At 45.0% G+C, this 26,657-nt stretch overlaps 1 protein-coding gene across 16 annotated transcripts in view; it reads left to right on the top strand.

Annotated features, from left to right (window-relative positions):
* Positions 1 to 26,657, top strand: part of CACNA1B (calcium voltage-gated channel subunit alpha1 B) — a 507,473-nt gene that overhangs the window by 283,816 nt on the left and 197,000 nt on the right. For 11 of the 16 annotated variants that reach the window (XM_030535592.1, XM_030535597.1, XM_030535598.1 and 8 more), the window contains exons 8-12: positions 4,612 to 4,727; positions 12,977 to 13,033; positions 13,775 to 13,846; positions 15,559 to 15,648; positions 19,810 to 20,019. In XM_030535592.1, coding sequence (XP_030391452.1) covers positions 4,612 to 4,727; positions 12,977 to 13,033; positions 13,775 to 13,846; positions 15,559 to 15,648; positions 19,810 to 20,019 — 545 coding nt within the window. The remainder of the gene's footprint in view (positions 1 to 4,611; positions 4,728 to 12,976; positions 13,034 to 13,774; positions 13,847 to 15,558; positions 15,649 to 19,809; positions 20,020 to 26,657) is intronic. The other 5 variants (XM_030535600.1, XM_030535603.1, XM_030535604.1 and 2 more) reach the window with 1 other exon arrangement.

Here is a 26,657-nt window from a genome sequence, read left to right on the forward strand (position 1 = left end):
ACTATGGCGAACTACGGTGTGGGGAGAACCTCTTTGGTGCCATGCGAACTGTGGTGTGGGGAGAACCTCTTTGGTGCCATGCGAACTGTGGTGTGGGGAGAACCTCTTTGGTGCCATGTGAACTGTGGTGTGGGGAGAACCTCTTTGGTGCCATGGTCTCACTGTTCCCCTTTGCTGGTGCCCAGCCAGCAGGGAGCCCCTGGGACAGGAGAGAGTGAGATGGAGGAGGAAGCAGCAGGGAGCCATCAGGGAGCATGTAGGGGGACAATCTGGCTTCTGAGAGCAGATAGATGGACAGGGAGGTTGATGGGAGGCTGAAGGGGATGATGGGAATTTGAGGTAGCCTGAGTTAAATTATTCCAAGACTCCAGGTTCCCACTACCTCTCGCCCCAATCCTGTCATTTGTCTTGGTAAAAGTGGGATATGATGGGATAAATTTTTAGAGCCAACTGCATTGGGCTATGTAGATGGCTGCCTCCATCAGCACTTTGATAACCTGGTACTGTCTTGGATCACCAGACTTAGGTGGAGTTTATGCCCTGGGGAGGGCATGCTTTTTCCTTTGTACATACCAGCTTACTCACAAGAGTAGATCAATGAAACCACCTGTGATATTTTGTTCCATCTCCTTGAACCACTCTGAGTCTGTCTCTGGTGCCAGCACGTTGAACTCATATGCACAACAGTAGGAGAAAGAGAAGAGGGACACTTGGAAAAGAGATGAACAGGCTATGGGCCTTCCAGTCATTGGAAATGGTTGTCTCCAGCTCCAGCTTGCAGTATATTGTTGGAGAAGCTGCTGCCTGTCCTATGGATAGATAAGGTCTTTCCGTCTCCAGGGCTGTCAGTCTGGCATCCTTCACCAGCAGCATTAAATTCACAATGAAAAAGAACGAGGAAAAATCTCTTCTCCTAAAGTTAGAGCTTGGTGTGTGAAAGGCTAGATAGCCCTGCCTGCGTGGGTCACTGCTGTTCACTTCTCACGTCACACCTCCCTGGTGAGATCACTCTCTTGTGCTCCATCTACCTCTTGCCCTAAGTATGAGTGAGACCATGCTGCAGAGCATCCACTCACTGAAACGTAGAAGGCCACAGTCTGTGGAAACTAGCCCCACTGTGTGAACGGGGCGCAATGCTGGGAATCACCCGACAAGGAATAGTCCTGTCGGTTGAGAGCTGCTCTGCTGTGTGGCCGGATGCCCAGACAGCTCTTTCCTGCTTTCAGTTCTGTGACACTGTGAGGGATTTTTGGTTGTCACTGGTGTGAAAATAACAATTTTGCTAAATAAATCAGAAGGCTTATTTAATACCAACCACCCCCATCTTTGCCCTTCTGTGCTCTCAGCTAGAGCTAAATGAAAATTTTCTAACACATTATTTTTAATGGAAAATGGCTTTTGGATTTAACAGAAATTTGTGAACATTTTCGGGGGAGGGCAGTTGTCGAAAACCCCAAAACTGGAAAGCTTGAGAATTTGTTGGTTTTCAGTTTTGTCCCAAAACAAACCAAGGGGTAGGGGGCGAATACCAAAGAAAAATGTTTAAGAAAATGTATGTGTGTGAGGCAGGGTGTGTTTTTGTTGAAAACTTTAATGGAGGGGAAAAATTATCACCTCCACTGTGAGCAGATGCAGGGGGATAGTCCTCTGTTTCCACCAGGCATCTACACTTCCCCACCAGGAAAACCCTTCCCCAAAGTGCCCTTGTCTGCAGTCCAGGTAGCTTGAGTGGCAGCTGCTTCATCATACCAGAGAGTCAATCAGAAGTGAATTGAGGTGCTCCTTCCTCCACAGCTTCTCCAAACTCAGCCGGCATTGGAGAACAAGAGACCTGGCCTGGGATTCAGCCTTGTTCTTGCATGTGGCAGTGTTATAGCATATAACCTTAGGATTAAACATATTCCATTTGTGGCTGTACCTGGCAGAGGTCACTGTAACATGTCTCCAGGGACTGTATCTGTGATAGTTGATTACGTGCAACTTCCTCTGCTAGTCAGTGTTGGCTGGAGCCTGTCACAGCATCTAACCTCACGTTTTACAAGCAGAGTGTCAGTCAGCCTGGTTAGGAGCTACAGTATTATAGTCTTATGCCCTGGCACACTCATTCACTGCAGGATCTAAACCCACTAGTCAATAGCCAAGGACATATTTAACCCCAGCTAAGATTTACTTTTCCCTGGGCCCAGATTATGACTGGTGGTGCTGGTGGGGGGATGTGTACGTGCAAGGGACCTCCCTCCACATCTTAGATGCATTGCTCAAGAGCCAAGAGCATTCATAGTCCCTGCACTCAGGAGATCTCAAAGACTGTTCTATCCGGGCCCACTGCAATGCACCTTGCCCAGAAGGGGCACAGGGGAGACTTTGGCGCTGCTTGTGTGCCTCCCACTGCTCTAGATCTTGGACAGGGCACAGGGTAAGCACAGTCCTTCATGATACTCTACCTGGGGCTCTGCAACACCACATCACCTCCTACTCGGGGCTGTGCTTATCTGGCACAATCTAGCCCTGCACTGTTTGCAGTGTAACAACACTGTATAGCAGCAATCATAGCCCAGCTGTGCTTCCACACCCGGCAGTTTTATACCAGTACCGTCACTGTCCCGGCGCTGTCAGATCTCATTCCTCCTCTCTTTGAAAGAAGGCAAAACTGACTGAAGGTCCCACGGCCTGGACCGATGGGTGCTGAACCAGAAAGGAGAACATTAAAAACAGACAGAGAGGAAAATCAATATCCCTGCTGACACGTGCAGGTTTGTGAATCACAAGCCAGATGCCCACCGAATACCAGGGCAGGCACTTGAGACCGGGAATGATGCAGCTGCTCCTCCACCCAAAGGATGGGGTCATGAGTTGTGCTGTTGGATGTGGGAGGGGAGAGGAGAGGCATAAGATTGAGATTGAAGAGCAGAATAACGGCACAGTTGATGGCAAGTATCAGCTGATAGCCGGTCGCGCTGTGATGTGAATCAAGTCCCTTTGAAATGGGTCAGACAATTTCTTCAGACTAAGCCAAAGTGTCAGCTTTGACAGATGAAATGAAAATCATGAAGCTGCCTCAGGCACCTCTAATCCCCTACCCCCAGCCTTGCTGGTTTTTAATCATAGTGCATGTTTGGATAACAGGGTTGGATGCTTTGAATGGGAATCTAGAAAAGAATAACAAAAATTAACTGAAAGGCTGTGGGGACTAGCCAAGCTTGGCTCAGTGGTGACTAACTGGGGGATAAGAGGATCATCTGTAAGTACTTGGAAGGTGTGGACACCAACGATCCAATCCTGATCTCCCTCACACCACTTTTACCCAAGTGTAAACTCCATTGACTTCAGTGTAGTCACTCCTGATTTACCCCCAGGTGAGATCAGAATCAGCCACAAAGTGAGTGAGGGACTGGGAAGAGAAATTCAAAGCTGTGTTACTGGGAGTCAATGAATTGAAACTGAGGGTATCCGGCGGGTAGTGATTGATCTATTGGGGATTGATTTATCATGTCTAGTGTAGACGTGATAAAATCGATCCCCGATAGCTCTGCTATTGACTCTGGAACTCCACTGCAGTGAGAAGTGGAAGCGGAGTCAATGGGGGAGCGACAGCGGTTGATTCACTGTCATCCTCACAGTCCGGTAAATCAACCTAAGACACTAACTTCAGCTACGCTGCTATTCACGTAGCTGAAGTTGCTTATCTTAGGTCGATTCCCCCCACAGTGTAGACCTAGTCTGTGCAAAAGGAACTTCAGGTAAGTATCAGGAAAAGCTTCTAATAGTGATGTGTGTAGGCTGCAGAATAGCCTTGCGAGGGAAGTGGTGGATACCCGGTTACTAGGGTGATTTAAACACAGACCAGAATATAATGTGTAAGAGAGACCCGCTCTGGCTGGGGGATACATTAAATGACGCCGTGTTCCGTGTACTTTCTGGCAGACACCTCTTTATAGTTCCGTTTTGACTATGGATTTCCATGTCATTTTAGCAGCTAATGGGACTTCCTGGATCCTCAGCATAGGTTTGTGTAAGATGCTTGACCATAACTGCCAAGTGCCCACCAGCACTTTTGATTCCAGTTTGACTTGCATTGGTGAACCTCCGCCCAGGCCCGTGAAAGTTCAGAGATGGGCTAAAACTCCCCATTCCGAATTCTAAAAGGCTGTCTGTGCCCTGATCCCATTCAGCATGACTAGTCCTACGGGGAGCTCTGCTGTGGGATAATATTTTGATCTTTATTAAGTTGTGGTTCTGGGAAGAGCAGAGGTTATTCTTTACATGCACCTTATTACGTAGTGTTAGTAGTAGTAGCATTGTTTTATTTATTTGTATTGTGATAGTGTCTGAGCGCCCCAGTCCTGGACGGGACCCCATTGGGCTAGACAAACACAGAACAGAAAGCTTACAATCTGAGTGTAAGACCTGAGACGGCAGGTGGAGACAGGCAGCTAGGGAAGGAAAAGGAAACAAAGGGACCATATTTGTCAGAACACCTGCTACCTAACCATTGTCAAGTGTTTTGTAGGCATCCTGGCAAAGGAGAGTTTTGAAAGTAAATTTGAAGGAGAAAGGAGGCATTGTTAAGCTGTCCTGACCTTGTGTGATACACGTTCACTCTCTCTGCAGCGAGTTCGCCAAAGAGCGTGAGAGGGTGGAAAACCGCCGGGCCTTCCTGAAGCTCCGTAGGCAGCAGCAGATCGAACGGGAACTGAACGGGTACTTGGAGTGGATCTTCAAGGCAGGTAAGGACAGAACCCTCCTCCTGCTTTGTCTTGATTTGCGTGTGCTGTGACTTGGGCCACCTTGTGAGGCTAAAGAAACAACCTTGTATTGAAAAAATTAGGCCTTTCCCCCTTTTAAATAGCATTGAAACCCTGACTGACACTGCCAGGGACACTGTCCTCACTGCTCCCTAAGTTGCACCCACAAAATATGATTCTGCAAACAGATAACTGTGTGTTCAAAATAGACAGTTGCACATGCAAAATGGACAAGTGCTTGCAGTGACTCATTCTGTGCCCATACCTGTCTCTTTGTTCACAGATGCTTGTAACATCTGTGTCTGTGTTTTACCATGCACAGCCTAGGTGCCTGTATTTAAAACAAAGGACTTTATGTATCTCCAGTGGCTTCATTTCTTTTCCTTTATTCCTTGGATGGCTTTTACCCCCTCTGCAAACCCATCCATGGATAGCTCTGCCCCTCTGTGAATTCCTCCGAGGCATTAACATTTGCTGGGATTTGAAGAGGAGATTGCAGTAGTCAAGACAGAAGATGACAGTCACCTGGATAAGAATTTTGACAATCTGGTCAGAGAGGAAAGGCTGAAGCTTTGAAATGTTAAGTAGGGGAGGAAGCAGCAGCAGCAGTTTGTATGATCACCTGACCCCATTATTTCACACTGTGCTCTGTAGAGTGACAGTCAAAAGCCAATTGTATTGACCAAGCTTTATTGAAAGTAACTGCTCAACAGGAACTACCCTCAATTAGTTAACCACGCTTTATCTCCCTTTTAATTCTGTGATTCCTTAGCACTGAAGAAAGGAACCATTCACATTGCTTTCTATTCATAAATTGTCCCTCCATTTGTTTACAACTTTGTGCTACCTCAGATTCAAATTAGTTAAAGGTTTATCTAGTAGCAAAAGCAGAGGATGCCTCCGTTCTAATCCCGTCTCCAGCTGCCTTGTTTTAGGGGCCCTTGTGACTACTTCGTCTCTCTGAGCTGAGCTGTAGCCGGAGGTGTAATTTCCAGCTCAGATAAAAATGTATGTGCTAGCTTTGATGGATCCAGCATGCTAAAAACAGCAGTGTGCTCATGGCAGCACAAGCAGTGGTTCAGCCTGGCCACCCGGAGTACTGTCCTATCTAAGATCCTACGTACGTACTCTGGGGGGCTAGCCCATCCCGCCACTCTGGCTACATGGCTATATTTAGTATCATAGCTCAATCAAAGCTAGCGCAGGTATGTCTACCCCAACTAGAAGGTATACCTCCAGCTCCAGTGTAGAGGTACCCTCGGTTACCTCATTGGTAAAATGAAGATAACAACACTGTTCTTGCAAGGGTGTGGCCTGGTGTTACTCTGATTGCTTTGACATGTTCTGCTGAAAGGAACTGTGCAAGTGCCAGGTATTACTGGAAGTGGTTGCTTGAAAATTGAGATGTGTAAGTTGCAAAACATGCAGTGAAATCTCTTCCCTTAAATTTGCATGCCACTGTGGAACCTCTCTGTGGGAACGTCTGGTTGCTGTGTCACTTTGGCCCTAAATGTCACATGAGCGGGTGGTACAAATGCTGTGAGATGCCTATCGTTTTCATTTTATCGAATGACATACGACATTTGGAACTGCAGAGCTTAAAGGAAGTAGCTGAATCAGGGAATAATAAAACACTCCTACTGAGGCATTGTTGGAAATACAATAGCAATGTAATACAGGCTCCTAGTATAGCCCGAAGGAAGTTTCATGCAGCAGAAAAAAAATAGCTAGGCTGAGAAATCATTAAATGCAAGAAGTAGCATTGGAATCTATGCTAAAGCTGAGAAATCAAGTGCTCAGAAGTCAGGTCTTGAAATCTTGGCCCCAGTGAAGTCAATTTTGCCAGAACAAGCTGCTTCAGAGGAAGGTAAGAGAAACATATCGTGGACAGTCCTGGACCAACCAGCCCACATGGCTACTTAAGCAATGCAGAAGTAAGAATCTTGGCATTACTAAAAGACCTTAGAGACAGCTCACTGCTGGTAAATCACCGAAGCAATGTACCTTTAACAGATGCAGAAATGGACTTACCTGAGGCTGCTCTAATGGAGGAGTTTATAACTTTGGCAGAGGCGTATCTAGTTGAGGCATCTGAAACAAAGATGTGCTTAATGTTGACATCCTTAATATGGGACTACTTGCATGAGGTATACTTAATACAGGAAGCCTTCATTGAGAGAGTACTTAACAAATGCTTTCTTAACAAAAGGATAGGGAAAGAAATAGAAAGCGCTCGACTTAAAAATAAATTACACCCATTTTCTTAAAGCTTCAATTGACACCTCCCCCCCCAAATAGTATTATAAAACAAGCTAGGTATTTCTAAGCCCTGCAAATGCTAATGTTTCAGCTGGAATTTAATTAGAAGAGTGGTTTTGGTATTTTTAGTGCTTCCAAGCTTGAAGACAGCCCATTTTACTTAAACTTCCCAGCAGAGCTTACCTTGGGGCTGAGACCAAGCACTGATCATTTTAGTTCAACGGAATTTGCTTGAGGAAGTTGTGAGTGACAGAATAGAGACGCTAGTGTGGAAACTGCATCTCAGCTCAGAGTGCAGGTTTGGGAGAGTGTTTGGGAGATAGGAGTTTGTTGCAGGAAGGCTAGGCCAGAGAGGAGTCCTGCATTTGGCTCTAAATGGGGTTTGATCAATCTCATCTCTTGAGAGGGGGAGCCCAACTATCTAAATTCAGCTCCTGTCTGTCTGTGACTGAGATGTGGGTGGTTGTGCCTCGGGGTTGGCACAGGAGTCATGGCTAGTGGTTAGAGCAGGGGATGGTAGCCAGGGAATTGAAGTCAGAGGCTTGGTGCCAGGGCCAATGGTTGGAGCCGGAGTCAGAAGACAGGAACTGGAGCTGAGGTTTGAGACTGGGGTTCTTGATGTGAGGCCAGGCAGGATCAGGGCTGGGGACAGGGCAGGAGCAGGATCTATCACAGCTGCTACACATAGGAGCTGGTTTGCTGATTCTTTCAATCAATCAGGTAGCCTACTACAGGCCAGCTGCACTCATTAGGTTGCCAGGAGACTGGCTTTGCTGCCGGCCCCGATTCCTGACTGTCAGAATTCTGTTTCCTGGTCCCACGAGTCTCCCCAAACTGGCTGATAGTTTCAACTCTCCAGTCCCATGGAAGACTTTGAATATCGGGACAGAGACCTTAAACTGGAATCAGTCTTCATTGTGGGAGCCAGTTCAGAGAGCAGAGCAATGGGGTGATGTACTTGTGGTACCCTATGTTATTAAGCAGATGGGCTGCAGCATTTTGTACCAGTTGGAGCTTTTCCAGGGTATGAGGCTCCATTCTGAGATACAATGAGGTGCATTAATCAAGGTTGGAGGTTACAAGTGTGTGGATCACCATGGCCAAGGATGAGCTGCAGACTCCTGCTCAGCTGCGGATGAGGCTGACTGCTTTTTACTGTCATGGCCCTTTGGACATCTGGTAGCACTGAGGACTGCAAAAGGACCCCAAAGCTGCAGACCATATTAACACTCTGAGGGCAGATTCCTTCAACAGAGAGGTCTTGTTATAGGGGAAGTGGCTTTTCCTCAAAAACTTGTAGCCTACATTCACAGGTGGTCCAAGTGAGAATTGCGAGCCATGGAGTGGGGAGAGAGGAGGAGGCGGGCACAAGAAAAAGACTTTGGGGTTACTCATTCCAACATGTGCATGTCTTGATGGCTCCCTTGCAGTTTTGCGGGAGCAGATTTATATTTTTAACATATGAACTCACTTTGCATAGGCAACCTAGCGAATATGAGTTTTTAGGAGGGATGTGGATAAGGAGAGGATGGTCATTAGGCAGACAGATTTCAGGTGGGTATTCCATAGATAATGGGGCATTATGAAAGAAGGGCGTGGAGGTGGACGTGAGAGAAGGAAGCCAACATATAGGATCTGATTTTACTTTTTCATTGGTATAAATGTGGCGTGACTCTGGTGGGGTTAGCAAAGATACATTGGTATAAAACTGGGATGCAAGGAGAATTTTCCTAGATTCATAGATTTTTAAGTCAGAAGGGAACATTGTGGTCAACCAGTCTGACCACCTGCATAACACAGACCACAGAACTTCACCCTGTAACTCCTGCCTCAAGCCTGTAACTTCTGGTTGAGCATATCTGTTAGAAAGAGACATCTTTAATCTGCTTTAAAGACTGCACAAACTAAAGAATGAAGTCCATGGGATTTTCTAAATAAACTCTGTAGAAGGGTAATCTCTACCCACCGTTGAAATGTATCCAGCTCCTGGTTCACAATGTCTATGGATTGCATTGTTTTACAGCCCTAGACCCACAAACACAGTTTTCTTACCAAACGCCACTTCCTCAGCGAATTCAGCACCAAGTGATATCTAGCTGGAAACCAGGGAAAGGTGCTGCTGTGTTGGGAAGCTTCAGCCTCACTCACTCTCTGCTGGGGAAGGGCTTTTTTTCTTTGGCTCAAAGGGAAGGTAGCAAGGAGTTTATTTGAAACTGTGCCCTTTAGGGGAGTAAAGGAGAAGAGCGTTGAGGGGACACTGATTTAATCCGTGAAAATGATCTTGCCACTGCAGCTTTCTTCATTAAACTTCTCAGAGCTGTACCAATTTTTAGGCTGTCGTGCTGCATTTCTAAGGGAGCTGAGAGCTAGAACTTCCTTCTGCAAAGAGAAAAGCATTCATAAGTCCCCAAGGAGTCTTTTGAAGCCATTTCTCTTATCTTACAAGGACATGCGTCATTTGAAAATGTTTTCGCTTTGGAGACTGAAAGTCTTACAATTCAGAGCGAATCAAGCCACTTCTTGCCTTTTAATTCCTTTCAAATCCATCTCCTAGCCACAGCCCTTCACCGCCAGTTCCTGTGCATTTCTTGTCCCCTGGAATAAGCGATCTTTGGGACAATTTGTTTAACCTCTCCCAGCACATTGTCACGTGAGTGTTATGCTCCAGCATTGTGAGCTTTTAAGAGCATCAGGATGTAGCCTTTGTGGAAGATGCACAGAGACAGCAATCCCCTTGCACAGCTGAGCCTAGAAGCCTGGATTAATTAAAGAGAGGTGAAGCCATGCCAGAGATTCAGCAGAAGGATGCTCATTCATGGGACATGTGATGAGCCCAGATGAAAGTTTAGTGGGGTTCTCCTTATAGATGCATTTTTGTCTTTCATATTTACTAGCCCCAGTAACTTAATTTGAGTCTTCTGCCTTGTTGTGTTTCTATTGCATCTTTAATTCCAATAATCCAGCCTTTTTCCTTGGCACACAGTGTCCTTTCTCTACATAACAGAGACTGTAGAGCAGTGGTCTCTCTGTGGTGGTGTCTGGCTTGCAAGCTCTTTAGGGAAAGGGCTGGCTTTATTTTGTGCCACGTCCAGCGCCAAGCATATTCTCAGCCCTTAATTAGTAGCAATAGGTCTAATCTTAAAGGCAGCTACCGCTATGATAGTTAAGTGCAGAGAAATAGATTCAATCTGTGTAATGAGTCATTGAATCTATTTTCCCATGTTAAGTATCCTGACACCTCTTGTCAACTGTCTGAAATGGGCCATCTTGATTATCACTACAAAAGCTTTTTTTCCTCCTGCTGATAGTTGCTCATCTGAATTAATTAGCCTCTTAGAGTTGATATGGCTACTTCCACCTTTTCATGTTCTGAATGTATATATACATCTCCTTACTATATGTTCCATTCTGTGCATCTGAAGAAGTGGACTGTAGCCCACGAAAGCTTATGCTCAAATAAATTTGTTAGTCTCTAAGGTGCCACAAGTACTCCTGTTCTTTTTTCATATTCTTTGTTTCAGTTGCAAACATGAAGTTTATACTCAGATACAAGCCAAGCTGTTGGATTTTAGTTTTCACTGTAACTTAATGGATCTAGCTGTGTGAAATAAGGCTTAGCGAAGCTACAGATAAAGCCCTGCATTATTACGGTATGCAGTCCATTGTCCAGCCAAAAGAAAATCATTCCATATTGTACATCTACTATTCCATGACTTGTTCAGAAGTAAACTGGACAAAGTGACAAGGATTCTACTACCTCTCTTGGGAGACTGTTCCACAGCCTATGGGACCTCACAGTCATGGACAACTCCTTTACTTAATTTGTCCCAGTACCTCCCATTTAATACCCCTTTCTACAACGTTAAATTATTCCTCTTCCTCCTATTTCAGAAATATCATAGTCCCCTTGCATTGTCACCTACCCATATTTAACTCTTGTCATCTTCTCCCTCCCCACCCTACTCCTAAACATTTCTGCAGCTCTTCTCTCAACTGTCTTCAGCTTGTGCTTATCTTTTGGATACTGAGGTGTCCAGTGATGTTGCAGGTGGAGTCACACCTGAGCCATCTAGAAAGGCTCTTTCTACTTTCCTGTCCTGTCACGTGATGCTGCTACACATGCACCCAAAATTATATTGGACTCATTGGATACCTTGTAAAACTGCAGACTGATCTATCATTTGCTATTTGCAATCACCTGCCAGTCTGTCAGCACCTCTGCTTCCTGGAGTTCTCCCGCCTGCTGACTGAATGTCTCTAATTATTTTTCACTCAGATGCATTAATCTGCGTTTTCCCCAGTTGAATCTCATTTTGCTCTTTTCTGCCCATATTTCTAATCTCTCTTTCCCTTTGTATTATTTCTCCTTTCAATTTTGTGTCTTTTCATTAGTGTAGCAGCATTCACTACATCTCACCTCTTCCATATAATTAATAAAGATATTTTAAGACTTTTTGTTAACATCCATCTCTCTAGTACAGGGGTAGGCAACCTATGGCACGTGCGACAAAGGTGGCAAGCGAGCTGATTTTCAGTGGCACTCACATTGCCCGGGTCCTGGCCACTGGTCCGGGGGGCTCTGCATTTTAATTTAATTTTAAATGATGCGTCTTAAACTTTTTGAAAACCTTATTTACTTTACATACAACAATAGTTAAGTTATATATTATAGACCTATAGAAAGAGACCTTCTAAAAACATTAAAATGTATTACTGGCACACGAAACCTTAAATTAGAGTGAATAAATGAAGACTCGGCACAGCACTTCTGAAAGGTTGCCGACCCCTGCTCTAGTATCTTTCTAGATAGCTTCCCCAACGAATAGGTTCTTTTCTGTGTGGTCTGTTTCTTTAGCCAAATCTAAGATGATTTAAATTGTCTTTTCAAGTAGGATTTTGTGAGATACTATATCAGATACTTTACTAAATCCAAGTGCACAGTTATGCTTAAGAATGTAAAGAAAATTACAACTTAGAATGTCAAAGTCTTGTGAGGTTCACCAGCTCCTTCTTTAAAAAAACCCTCCAACAATTCACTTTTGTACAATAGTAAGCCAAAACACTGTAGAACTATTTATACAAGCCCTGGTCTTTTGACTTGTTGCTGTAGAATACTATATAGTGTAGTTTCACGTGGATGGAATTTGCCCTACTCGCTAGTAAGTTAAAGCACCACTGGCTCCATGCTTTGGCTTCAGTCAATGCTAGGTTCAGACGTTACTGGAGAGCATCATCAGCTCTGCCAATTTTGGAGACAATTCATATAAATATGGAAAACAAAAAATGTATACCAAGTTTTTTCATGTGTCTTATGTAGTTTTAACTGTGTTGACACAGTGGGTGAAATCCTGATCCCAGTGAAATCCATTGGAGTTTTGCCATTGACTTCAGTGGAGCCATGATTTCACACAGACGAGCTGCAGATCAGTGCATAATTGCCTTTAGTGCTGGCACTGATGAGTGAGTGTCTCAGAGACATGGTAATGGCATATGGCCTCTTTCACCGCTGGTACGATGGCTCGAATTTGACTGAGAGCGATGGTACTACAATATGTGCTTACGCCTATGCAGATCTTGGGTCCGGGTTGGAGTAGGTGGCAGCAATTGCTCTCCAGATACTCTCCACTGCAAGCAAGTGGGTGGGGACTGGGCAGAGGGGTGTGGGCAAAGCCAATGCTCTGCCTTCTTACTTGTCTGAGGAGGTGGCTTGGTGAGAGGGGAGAAGCAAGCTGCAACCTTTCTAGGGTTTTAATAACTTGTTTTCCTCCCTGGAGCATGGAGGGTGCAAGGGAGTAATTATGACTCTTGGTGCTGACCCTTACTCAATGCTGAGTCTAAAGGCTCAGTCTAGTTGGATGGTATGGTAAGCTGACGTTGTGGCAAACATCCACGCCCACTGCCTCCCAGTCAGGAAGCTTTATGACGAAAATGCAGTCGATCCAGGGTTGAGCGCTGCTGTTTCCCTTTTGCAGAGGAGGTGATGCTGGCAGAAGAAGACAAGAATGCCGAAGAGAAGTCCCCTCTGGACGGTAGGTCGTTTTGCCTTGTACTTTTCCTCTTGCACTAGAGGAGAGGTTTATACACCGTATGCGGATGTGGTTTTCACTGTGACCTAGTGGGTACAAGCGCCATATTTTTGCATGCAGCTGAAAATTCTGATCCCAGCCTTGGAGCAAACCCAGCTAAAATTCCCTCTTCCTGTGTAGGACTTCTTCAAAGTTTCAGGTGGACAATCAGCAGCTATGCGACACGTCGTTCTGGGATCTGCCAGACTCCCAGTGTAATTGTGGGGATCTGGTGTGCACAGGGCCCCCTACCAGCCTCTGGGTAGCGTCGAGGGATGTGTCTACTTGTAGCCTTGAGGGGAAAGCTTCAGTGTGGATGCCAGCAAAAATAAATAAAGGCAGGGCTCTAAATCAAGGTTTTCAAAAGAATTTGACAAAGATACTAAGACCCCTGTCACTTTTAAGCAGTAAGACATAGCAGGGTGTGGTGATCCTATCTAATCTCAGAACTCCTAGGGGCCTCTTGTTAGCAGGAGAACTTGAGGGATTAAGATTTCTGACACAGGTGCCGTGAGAATATGGAGAGTGTTTTCCCCGTGCCTCTGACATCAAGCTCTTAGGATGTTACAGAGAGTGAACGTTCAGTTAAAGACTCTTCCCTCTCCCTTTTCTGACCATCTTTCGTCCTCCTGTGTCTCCTCCTTTTCCCTTCCCTCCCCGTCCCTCCCCTTCTCTTTTTTTGTTTCTCCTCCCATTCACTGTCAGGGAGGGCTGCCTCCGAAGGGCCAATTCAGCAAGGCACAGCACCGGCGGAGACTGGCGGCAGCAGCTACAACAGTGAGTGGATTGCAAATCAACAGGGGATTAGGTGGCACAGTGGGGTGATGCTTTTTGCTTGTGGCCTCAGATCCTGAGTACCGTAGGTCACTAGGAGCAAGGTTTATCTGAATCCTCCATGGCCACTGGTCCACCATGCGAAAGGATCACAAAATCTGGCATGCTTTGGAGTGGTTGGTGATCTAAACGCAGGAGAGGCCCAGGAGTGGAAAAGCAGGGGGTTTGGCAGGTCAGGTTTGAGGTGCTTCGGCAGAGCTTTGGGGTGGGAGGGAAGTTTTGCGCAGTGCTTGGCTGTAGCCGGTGCTGTTGGTGCCTCATTGCAATGAGCGCCTGGTTTGGAGGAATAGCTTTACAAGAGGGGAGTTGTGTAACTAAAAGAGAGATGGACTTAGGCCACAGAATTCAGACCCAGACATTTAATGCCCCGAAGCTGGGGCCTATTGGTTCAGCCTGTTATAAAGTCAGTATATGCAAAAATTGGATCCAGATCCCAGTTCCGATTAGAACCCTTCACCCTCCAAAGTTCGGATACTTGGGAATCTGCGGGGTTGCGGTGAGCCCATCTCTAAAGTGAACTATGTAATCATTGATAAGAAGGATTCTGATGCCGAGGAGGTGGTGCACCCATTATTCAATCATAGCAATGCAGCTGGTGTAGGATAAGGATCCCCTGTAAACCCCAATTATCCTCAAGACAGTTCTGACATAGCAGATTTCCTGTATGTCTCCAGTGGACAGTTTGTATCACCACACCATGGAGTGTCTTACTGCTGGTATCAAATGGTGCATAATCATTATATTGTTTTTAAACTCTTAACAAGACGGTATCAAAATATTTTCTGATAGTTTGCAAGGTTCCACGGCAGGTGGTCTGAGGCTCAGAGCAGGCTTTGTGAGGCAGCAATTCTGCTTTGCCACTGGCATGTTCAATGGCCTTGGGCAAATCAGTTAATCTTTCCGTGCCTTAGTTTCTCCATCTGTAAAAGAGGGATAGTGATATTTACCTACCTCACAAAAGGGATTGCCGGGCCAGGCTTATGTTTTCAAAGAGTTTTGATGTCCCCAGATGGAAGGTATTGTAGAGAGGGTGTCATTAAAAAGACATTCACCATGGGATATTATCTGCTTATCGATGGTATTTCCTGTGCTTAGGGCAACATACGGTGGCAAACAATCTCTACTGGAATAGCGTGAATGCTGATGTTTTAATGGTGCATGCGGTAGAAAAGCAGAGTGTCAATATAAATATGTTAACAGATAATAGCACTATTATCCCGTATCTCGTCATGGCTCAATTAACCAAGCCAAATCTCTCCTCTGCATATGCCTTTGTTTAACATAAATATCACTCCGGTAGCTGTGCTGAAATGAACAATGGTGGCAGTGCCCTGACTCCGAGCTCTGAGAAGCTACCAGATATTTTTCTTTCCCTCTGCCTTTCCACTTTCAGTTGCATTGAGACGTGGGTGGACAGAAGTCTTGCCTGGCAAACTTTCAAGATTAAGAAGGTTAAATAAATAATGACCCTGGCATCAAAGCAAGCAAAGGCCACAGTACAAAGGTGTAGGTTGATCCGTTTGCTATGGCTTATCCGTGTATGGCAGCTTTTAACTGGCATTGGGAAGGAAATACAGGCCCCGGAGAATGAGAGGTGGAGAGAGGATTGACTACACAATGTTTATAGTGCTTTTTTTTTTTTAATTTGCATGCAGTGTTGAAAAGAGCTACAATAAAGAAGAGCAAAAATGACCTGATTCATGCTGAAGAGGGGGAGGACCATTTCACAGACATTTGCTCCGTTGGTGAGTACTGGCCCTGCATTCTCTGGCGGTGCTAAGAACTCGGGCAAAGTGCTTTCATGTCACACTCCTCTGAGCTATTCCTTTGTTTCAGCAGACTGCACTTAGCTACACTTAACATGGACATTTCAGCATCGAGTCCTTAACCAGCATGCAAGGGAGTGGGAGAGGAGCCAGCCAGGGACTCTCCTCCACCCTTTTGCAGTCCTGCTTGAGAGCCAGATGCAATCCCAGTCCTTGCCCTTACACAGCCCTTGGAGGAGTCATTCCTGCATCAGGCACAATGACTCTGGGATTCCTTCTTGGGGAATGCTCCTCCATGCATACACCACCCGCTGCATCAGGCTGGGCCTTAACGTGCTCTCTAGCCTCATCTGTTGTGGGGAGGGGAGGGAATGGACAAAAATCTAAGCCCATAAATGAGCAGTGTTCCCAGTTGGACACATGGCTGACTTATTTAGAGAATGGCTTGTATTCTGGATGGTCACAGGGAAACCCTGGACTGACGTCTCTGCTAGCTCTATAACCTTTGCCCTAGCAATGCCTCTTGTTGCAGATCTCCACATTGCTAAGCCAGATGTGGACATGGAGGGCTGCACACAGATGGCCACCCCATGCTCACATGCATAAATGAGGTGCAGCGTGCGCCATTATATACCTGTCCCAGAGCCTTTCCATGACCACAGAATCTTCTAATACATAAAGCAGGAATGTGATAGGGTCCAGAAACTCTACTTGCTTTCGTGAAAACTGGAATTAATTCTCTGCTTAGACCTCACACAGATGGACAGGGTGGAGTGATGAGACAGGGCTGGAGGACTGCAAACTCAGGCAACTCTCTGCTGCTTGAGCACCAGCAATGGGGAAGGCCTTTGAGATGGTAAATTTCCACCTCCAGTGGTGGCCAGGCTGGACTATAGCCCCAAGCTGGGAACATGTCCTGATTATTTTCTGGTAAATCATTTTGCCCTCTTCCCTCTAACCGTCCTGAATGAACCCCCTAGGAAGAAACTTTGCTGAGTGTGTCTTGATTTTAGTTTGCTGCTAAAGCAGCAGCTGCTCTCAGTCAGCTTCTAATGGTACCATAGACATTAAGGAGCAGCAGATCATGAGCTTTTCATGATGCCCATTGAAAATGGAACCATAAGTGGTACGTGTCCATGTGGAGGTACAAATGCGAATGCACCGTGCACACTCACTTCCACTCTTTGAAAATTTGGCGCTTAACGGTCTGAGGGCTTGTCAACATGGCAAGTGGCTGCGTGGCAAACCAGAGTGTGAATCTAGAGCACCCTAGCTTGCCCCACAGTAATGTCCCATGTGGTTGCTGCTATAGTGCAGTGAAAGTCTTAAGTGCGGCTTGGCGTACAACTAATTGAAAGTACAATGAGCCAAGCTGCACTCTGGGACTTTGACTCTGCTCTCGCGTTGTCCACATGAGATGCTACTGAACAACAAGCTGGTGTGCTGTAGAATCACACCATGGCTCACTGTGTGGTTACTGGCTATGTAGACAGGCCCTAAGACAGTCAAAGGTTTTGGTTTTTTTAAATGAGCAGTGGATCATTCCAGGTGAGTGTTGTACAGTGCATTGGTGTAACCCACCATTCATCCCCAGGAATCCACCCATATTAGCCACAAAGCAGTTGAACTGCTCAACCTGCTGAAACTAGTAGGAAAGTGTTGCTGCTGGAGAAATCAGAGCATCTGTGTGTATGTGTGTTTTGGAGTGAGGAGGAGTTGCTGTGTGCATGGCAGGAGGTCCACACTGCTACAGCATTCCGTTATTGCCACGAGGACATAGAGGGAGCTTTTAATCCATTTCTAAGTCCTCTCGGGCTCCAGGAACGTGTGCCACGTGAGCAATTCTCTGCATCTAGCGCCTCCCACAGCAGATCTGGTGGAAGCAGCAGCCCTTGCACTCATGGATAATCTGATGCTGAACGAGACCCATCTATTGAGTGTACGGTCAGGAAGATATCTGCACTGCCCCTTTTTCTGTATGTCTGGTTCCCCCAATTATGAAGAGTGTGTTTGGTAAAGCATGGCACACGGTGGAGAAGAAGAAACAAATACAGCAGAGAAAACTAAAAGTGCTGCAGGCTGTGGAAGAGATATTTTACCCTCCTGAAATGCATGAAACTCTGCATATCATAAACAATCAAAACATACTGGGGTTTATGGACAAAGTGAGGATTTAATGCAGGTTTTTTCTAATGTTTTCCTTATGCTATAGTAACATATCTCTCTGATGTGACTTAAAGGCCCTAGAAGAAATAACAATCTAATTACAAAGTGTGATGTAAATGTGCTGACCGGTGCAATAGTTGCACTGATGAACCTCTTGCCAGCTGTTACCTGCACAAGTTGCTTTGTAATTCAATTAAAAGTGCCTCCTGGAACCTTATAGTCACATTAGAAAGCTGTATAACTATAAATATCAGTCACAGTTTGCTTTCTGAAAGAATAGTTTAATCCACACTTTCATTTTCTCCCTTCTTTTTGTGTTCTTTCTGTGCTGATAAAACCATAATGGTAGATCCTGGCTGCCTTGTGACAGGAACATTAGGTGCTGGAATGGAAACATTCACACTGGAATAACCAGCCAGTTCAGCACTCTGAGTGCCTAATATCTGGTGTGGTTTTCCAAGGAACGGGCAAAATTCTGCTCAGAGGCACATGGCAAATCTGTATTCTCTTATTGGTCCAAATACCACTCTGATTTACACCAGGGTGGGTTCACGTCAGAGAAGTTACTCCAGCTTCAGACCAGTTGAACTGAATGCAGAATTTAGTTACCTCGGAACGGTGTCCATATGAAGAGTGGTAGGGATGTAAGCAGAGTGGAATAGCCGTGTGCAGATCTTCTGGGCAGCTTTGACACCAGAGCTTTGCCATAAGTTCCTGAGAGGTCTGTATTTACAGAATAACATCAGCTTTCTTCTTGGCCTCTGGTTAATTCTGTTGCCTTGAAGGGCAATATAAACAGTGAGAAATTCTGCTGCATGGAAGGAAATGTTATAAAACTAATAGCTCTAATAGCACATCAGGCATTTCTAGAGTGCCCATCCCTGTAGGGTGGACACTTTAATCTCGAGCTCCTTTCTTCTTTCAAGTATCTATTTTTAAACATCTGACTCTTAATCGGGATTTCAGACAAGATGTGAAATGCAGCCATGAGAGGCAGAGCAAATGTGAGTCAGCCCACCTGCCGTAGAGCACTTGGGTCAAATCCTGCTCTGGGCTGTGCGGGCGTATGAGGTGAAAGAGGGATGTAGGGAGCATTTTCCCTCAGCGTGAGCGCCAGGGCAGGATCTGTGCCACGCAGGTTATTGGGAGGAGACACTGGCAGCACTTCCCAGCTTCAAGGGGATTCAGTCTGCCAGGCTAGGGGGTGGCTCTGAGGCTCTGCCCCATCCAGCTAGCCAGCGCCTGGGCTGCTGTGAGCAGAAGGCAGTAGCTGAGGTTGCATCTTCTCCTTTCTGAAAGAGCGATAAAGGGTGCTCAGCATGACTTCCCTGCCCCCTGGCCAGTGCAGTGCTGGGGGGCAGGGGAGCGGTCTGGGTCCCAGCATTCCCGACGGCCAGCGCTGGATTGCAGAGGGAGAGTCAGCACACCATGCTGTGACCCACACTGTAGAGCCAGAGGGTGCCTGCAGCCAGTTCCACAACACTCAGGCTGGCTTGCAGGGGAGAGGGGGTTAGACTCGTATCACAGATAACCGAGTAAGTGCTGTGCTGCCCATAGCTTTAACCTGGCCGGTCAGAGCTCAGGATTTGAGATTAGCTAGGGTTTTTGAAGGTATTTACAGGGGCTGGGTGCCTAATTCACTTTGAAAGGCAGTGGGAGCTGAGCATCTGACACCATTAGGCTCTTTTCAGATCCTAGTGTTAATCCATTGGGATGGTCTGGGCAAATCAGTGTCTCTTGCAGCTCATTGTAAATGTGGCCACATTTGTGCTTAGCTGCATTTCCAGAGAGGAGGGAGGTTCTTTGGTTTGGATCCTCAGAGGTATTTGGGCACCTAACTCTCAGTCATTTGTTAGGCATCTACATACTTTTGAGGATCTGGGCCCTTTGTGGTTGTGATTTCAAGTTTCTCCCTCCTCCATTATCTTCCTGATTTCAGTCTGATGATAATCCCTTGTGTCCTCCAATGTCCAGGGTCTCCATTTGCCCGGGCCAGTCTGAAGAGCGGAAAGAATGAGAGCTCCTCATATTTCCGGAGGAAAGAGAAGATGTTCCGGTTCTTCATCCGGCGCATGGTGAAGGCACAAAGCTTCTACTGGATCGTCCTGTGTGTTGTCACCCTGAACACTCTGTGCGTCGCCATGGTGCATTATGACCAGCCGGAGGGGCTCACCACTGCTTTGTGTAAGTGTCAGGGATCAGAGCCATGTTCCATCCGGTCCTCTCTCTCCTGAGTGCTCCGAGCACCAGCCCCACGTTGCCATTAACACCTGCAGCCTTGAGGTCTTTTTATAACATCTTATGCCCCATCCAGGAGTTTCACAAATAAATTACTAAGTGGCTCCAAGAAACACCAGAGAAAGTGGACAATGTGCTTTGACTTGTAATGGTCAGCCACAAACTGACCATTGTCAGTTGTGAACATCGCAGGAGGATTTTTTGGGGGCTTGTGGATTGGGAAAAACATTTACTTGGGTCCCTCACAGCAGCGTTATAAGTTTCTCAAGCTGTCTTCACCTGTGGCTGTCCAGAGAACCTCACAATTCAACCCCCAACCAGGAGATGTATAGCTTGTTCTCAGATTTTCCTTATGTTCAATACACTAGGCCATTTTTTTATAGTAAAACATATGAAGATAATATAGACCCTGAAGCCCACTTGATATCAACTTGTGCAATGGACAGTTCCACTTAATAGAAACATTATTTCCTGCACCAAAACATTTTACACTAATTCAGTCCAATTGTGCCAATTAATAGCAAACTCTCTTGGAACATGCACTTGTACAGAAAGGGGCTTTCCATGAGAGCACTTGCCTGAATAAGCCAGGCGTGGCCAATGAGGAGAAATGCAGCAGTACCCTCCAGCGAATCACACTGTGCAAATATGTCCCATACATGTATAAGCAATAACACAGGACAGGTGGGTGATAATATCATATGCCTGCTCATGTTAGATGTGTTTTAGCCCAATGCCTTTGGTCATCCATTAGTTTGGGCATCCAGTACTGTATAAAGGCCCTTTGAGTGTTACTGCTTTTGTAAAGTGTGTAATGTTGTTTTATTTTGTAATGAATAACCAATGAATCCTGCTCTCTGCAATTAGATCCTTTATATAGTTAAACTGTTCCTCAGCTGATCACCTTCTTGCCCCCCCCCCTTTTTTTTTTTTACAACAGTAGGAGCAGCCCTGCTCATCCAAAGGTTGTAAGATTTGACCCAAAACCTCCTGAGAAACTGCAGTTTGGATAAACTGAGAATTTAAGCATACAGTGACAATGAATTTCAAGCACCATCAATTTCTCCCTGAGAGGTTAGGGAGGGTTGAGTTTATTATGGGGGTGGAATAACAGAGCTGCATTGTCTGTATGTATCTGACAATTCAAGTCAGAGGGCTTGACACTGAATAGAAGATGATGCATTTTAAAACCTAGCACCGAGTCAAAGCAGCTGCTGAGCAGAAGGTCAGTTGTAGGACCTTGATTCTGGTTTAAAGATCCAGTCCATGAAGATATACTGGTGTGAAATGTTTATGAGGGAAATCATAGTCAGACCCACAAAGTTTAGTTCTGTGCCAGCAGAGCTCATGGATAGCATGGATGTGAAGGTGGTAATGGGGTCTGAGACCCCCACAATTTAGAGAGTTGAACAGCATTTCCATATCCGGTACTTGAGTTCCCCCATGTGCTGTTCTGTCCCCATCCTAGTGTCCCTCTCTGCAGAGGGACATTGTGAAAATGGTGCCATATGTCAGACTGGGCAAATTGCATAATGCACTTTCCAAGATTTCCCTATGGCTTTGGAGCCGTTGTCCCCAATCCTGCTCCCACTGAAGTCCCCTGGAAAACTCCCATTGGGATCAGGCCCCAGATCTTCAGCTCTTAAGGTGACATTTTCAGAAGAGCTCAGTGTGCATGTGCAGACGAACGGCGCACAGCAACCACACACTTACTATCCTACTGGTGAGCACTAAAAGTTTCTTAGTGCACCGCAGGGTTCATGCGGCCAGTCAGTGTGCAGTATGCGGACATGCTGTAAATCTATATCCCAGCTTGCTGTGCACTAGCTGCTCATTTAGACAAGCCCAGCATGCTGGGTGCTAATCTCGCTATATGTATCAAAATGGGAACTGCTGAATGCTGAGCACTTTTGAAAATTTGGCTCCCAGTTGTGCAGGCTGGCCCTTAGTGTGCTGCAGTTTCTTGTATTAGTATGGAGATCAGAGAAGCTGGAGGTGGACTCTTGGTACAGTTTGATCTGCTTCATGCTTCTGGGGCTCAGTCTGGCTCGGTAATAAGTACACTGGCCCGGACTAACAGATCATTTAAGCAGTTGCTTGATTTTAAGCATGAGTAGTCCCATTGGGTGAAATCCTGGGCCCATTAAAGTCCATAACAGAACTCCATTTGACTTCAGTGGGGCCTGACTTCACCCATTGAGTTTAATGGGACTGCTTAAAGTTAAGCCTTTCCTTAAGTGCTTTGCTGGACTGGGCCAGAATGCTCAGCACCTTGAATGATTGAGCCCTCACGCCAATATGTGGGTTATCGATTCGTGGCTCATGGCAAATTTTTCCAAACCAGAAAAAAAATGAAATAAGATGTTTAAAACAGAATAACTTAGGAACTAAGTCTACCTATCTTAAAATAATAATAAAAATAATTAACTTTTGAAGTCTTTCCTTTCCCACAGGCTGAAAGGGTGAAGCTATGGGTTACTGTGTCTTCAAAGAGCTCCTGCTAATATTTACTAAAATATTTAATAATACCAGGTAACTGAAAGCTATAATGAGGGTTGGGTGAAAGGGAGAAAAAAGTCCTTTCAACTCTTCTCCTTTCTCAGGATTTAGAGGGAAAATAGAGACAGACGACACAGGAAATCAGTCCTGCCTTTTCTTTTTCTGAACTGAACAGCAGAAATAATAGATTAGAGTAGCAAAGCAATTAGAAATCTGAGGTTTAGGTTTTCTTCTCAAATTGGGAGTAAATGGCTAGAAAAATGTTTTTAAGTCTTTCATTCTAACCAGAAGATTTTAGATTTCCAAGTTTGCTTTCTGGAACTGTAGAAATGCAGTAACATTTCTGAGGGAATGTTTAAATAGGAATGTGAGCTGAAATCCACTTTGTTTTGATATCCAAGCTCACACTGAAGGAATGTTCATGTTAACTGGAATTAAAGATGCAATTCCTGATGGGGAGAAAAAACATCTAGGATAAAGGTGAGAAGTTAAGGGTCCAACTTATCTCAATGGGGGCAATATGGGGCACACTCCAACCCCACTGAAATGCACACTGTGCCATGATAGCAGTAACTATTGAGTCTACCAGAAATGACCTCCTATTATAAGACAGAGGCCAAGTGATTAATGATTTTGGGTCACTTAGTTCTGGGTTCCCAACTTGGGACACCTCCAAACGACCTGATGTTCAGAAATTCCCCAACACCTGCTCTCTGAAAATCAGGTTCCTTTGCGGAGTCTGAAATTGAGCACCCAGAAATGGAAACACTCAAAATAACAAGATGCTTTTGAAAATCTTGACTGGGTGCTCTAATCTGTGCATTTAGGATGCTACCCAACTGGGAATCACAGTTGACCCCTGTGATTGATTGATTTTCAGTAGGAACAACAGAGATATTCTGTTCTCAATCGCATCTGTTCCTTGACTCTAAATATTCAGTAACTTCCCAACCAGAGATGCTCTGTCTTCTTTCTGTCCTATATAGTTTTCTGTGGTTTGCATGATCATTTCCTATGACACCTTTGTTATACCATTTGCAGGCCAGAGATCTTGGTATAGTTTCCCATGCCCACAAATAAATCCCTGGGTGGTGCTAAGGAAACACCAGTGGAAATGGGCCACGTGCTATTAGAAACAGCAGCCTGACACATTCTTGTCATGGGACTGTAGAAATTAGATGTGGGTCCCAAGCCAAAACTCTAGATCTGAACACTCACAAACTTGGTGGCCGTTCAGATCTAGGTGTGAGCTTTGCATCTCTAGCCTCTCTCTAGTTAGAATATTATAGGCTATGTAGATTGGTAGATGGGGATTGGTCCTGCTTTGGGCAGGGGGTTGGACTAGATCACCTCCTGAGATCCCTTCCAACCCTGATATTCTATGATTCTATGATTGATTCTATGATTGGTGACAATCAGAGAAAAGGAGCCTTGGACATGGAGAATGAACCTCAGCCATAGAAATTCTAAGAGCAAGTGTCATAGCTTGTAACTCTAGCCTCATTTCATAGGCTGGAGAAGATGATATTTCAATTAAGATAAGGTACAGTGGTTAGATGAATCTGAACCTTGAGATGAAATTCCAGCTGAGCTCAGATCCAACATTTTCTAAAGTTCAAATATGCCTGTTTAACTCCCTGTTCATAATTTTCATTTGCCTCTGAACCTCCTGTCTTTGGCTGAGACCAGTAGCAGAAGTGCCACCATGCTGTGTGCAGTATTTCCAGCCTGTCATTTTCAGACCAAAGAGCTCCAGAAAAGCATCCAAGCCCCGAAATGATTAACAAACCCTGCTCTTCCTTTAAGATGGTTCAAAGCTTCAGAAATGGAGATAGAAACTTTTCCAAATGTTGGGGCTGATCAGATCTGGTACTTTTATTTAGGCCTGTCTCTACACTGAACCATAGGCACTCTAATTATCTAATGATGAGAGAACCCTGGATGTAACAGGGTTATATCGAAGAGTGACAGTGACACTGAATGAGATTCCACAAAACCAGGAGATTTGAAATATCTCATTGAAACACACAGCAAAATCCTTCGCCACAATAGTGAGAGATTTTAAAAACCATTGTTAAGATTAATCCACGAGTGAGCCTCTCTGTAAAGAAGTAAAGGAGTGAGACTTGGAAGGCCTCATGTAGAACATGAGAAATGTAACCACCTCTAATTATACTGTTTCCTGGAGGGCCCTTATAATTGAACTTGAAAGAAGTCTTGTGAACTGCAATGGACAGGAACCCGAGGAGTGAAGTCATGTCTGGGAGGGTCTGCAGCATCTTGAAACTCAGCCAGGCACCCTCTCATTCAAGTATAGCTGTCCCTCTGGGAAGCATTTAATTAAATTACAAATATGTTTTACTTAATGAATAGATGGTGAGAGCCTTTGGGTCTGCATTGATTTTTCCCCCCACCCCTGTTCTTTTAACTTTTGTGTTATTGAAATGCTCTGAATAACTTTCTCTGCTTGATATTTCCCATTGTCTCCACTGCTTTGAAACAGGAGCTGTGGGAGCTTTAAGAAATTAATTGGAATATTTGTTTAGTTTCACTTTTGTTTAGTACCATCTGTGTTCTGTGAATTCTTTGGACCCAGGTCCTCAGTGAATAGCAGCAGATATCCACATGCCCCCGGAATCAATGGTCCACTGGAGAAACAGCCATTCCCTCCGGGATGCAACTGGATGACTGAGCAACAAAATGGCAGATGAAAGTCAGTGTTGATAAGTGCAAAATAATGCATATTAGAAAACGTAATCTCAGCTTTTCATGCAAAATGATGGGGTCTAACTTAGCTGTTGCCACTTAAGAATTAGATCTTGGCGTCACTGTGGCCAGTTCTCTGAAAACATGCGCTCAATGTGCAGTGGCAGTCAAAAAAGCTAACAAAATGTTAGGAACTACTTGGAAAGGGATAGATAATAAAATAGTAAATATCATAATGCCACTATATAAATCCATGGTATCACTGTGCCTTGAAGGCTGTGTGCAGTTCTCATCACCCCATCTCAAAAAAGATATATTAGAAATGGGAAAGGTACAGAGAAGAGGAACAAAAACGATTAAGGGAATGGGACAGCTTCTATATGAAGAGAGATTAAAAAGACTAGGACTATGCAGCTTGGAAAAGAGATAACTAAGAACATAAGAATGGCCATACCGAGACAGACCAAAGGTCCATCTAGCCCATTATCCTGTCTTTCGACAGTGGCCAATGCCAGGTGCCTCTGTGTAGCAGGGATATGTATTATCTGCAGTGAGGTGAACCCCTGTATCCTTAATCAAATGATTTAGGTCCCTTCACAAAACCTCCTTCTAAAACATAAGAACATAAGAACGACCATACTGGGTCAGACCAAAGGTCCATCTAAGCCCAGTATCCTCTCTTCCGACAGTGGCCAATGCCAGGTGCCCCAGAGGGAATGAACAGAACAGGTAATCATCAAGTGATCCATCCCCTGTCGCTCATTCCCAGTTTCTGGCAAACAGAGCCTAGGGACACCATCCCTGCCCATCCTGGCTAATAATAATTGATGAACCTATCCTCCATGAATGTATCTAGTTCTTTTTTTGAACACTGTTATAGTCTTGGCCTTCATAATATCCTCTGGCAAGGAGTTCCATAGGTTGACTGCGTTGTGTGAAAAAATACTTCCTTTTGTTTTAAACCTGCTGCCTATTAATTTCATTTGGTGACCCCTAGTTCTTGTTCTTCCTTATTTACGTTCTCCACACCAGTCAAGTTGAAAAGTCCCACTCTTATTAATCTCTCCTCATATGGAAGCCATTCCATACCCCTAATCATTTTTGTTGCGCTTTTCTGAATCTTTTCCAATTCCAATGTATCTTTTTTGAGATGTGGCGACCACATCTGCATGCAGCATTCAAGATGTGGGCGTACCATGGATTCATAGAGAGGCAATATGATATTTTCTATCTTATTATCTGTCTCTTTCCTAATGGTTCCTAACATTCTCGTTGACTGTTGCTCCACATTGAGCCAGTGTTTTCAGAGAACCATCCACGATGACTCCAAGATCTTTCTTGAGTGGTAACAACTAATTTAGAACCCATCATTTTATATG

Source organism: Gopherus evgoodei, chromosome 16, assembly GCF_007399415.2.
Source record: "Gopherus evgoodei ecotype Sinaloan lineage chromosome 16, rGopEvg1_v1.p, whole genome shotgun sequence".
Lineage (NCBI taxonomy): Eukaryota > Metazoa > Chordata > Testudines > Testudinidae > Gopherus > Gopherus evgoodei.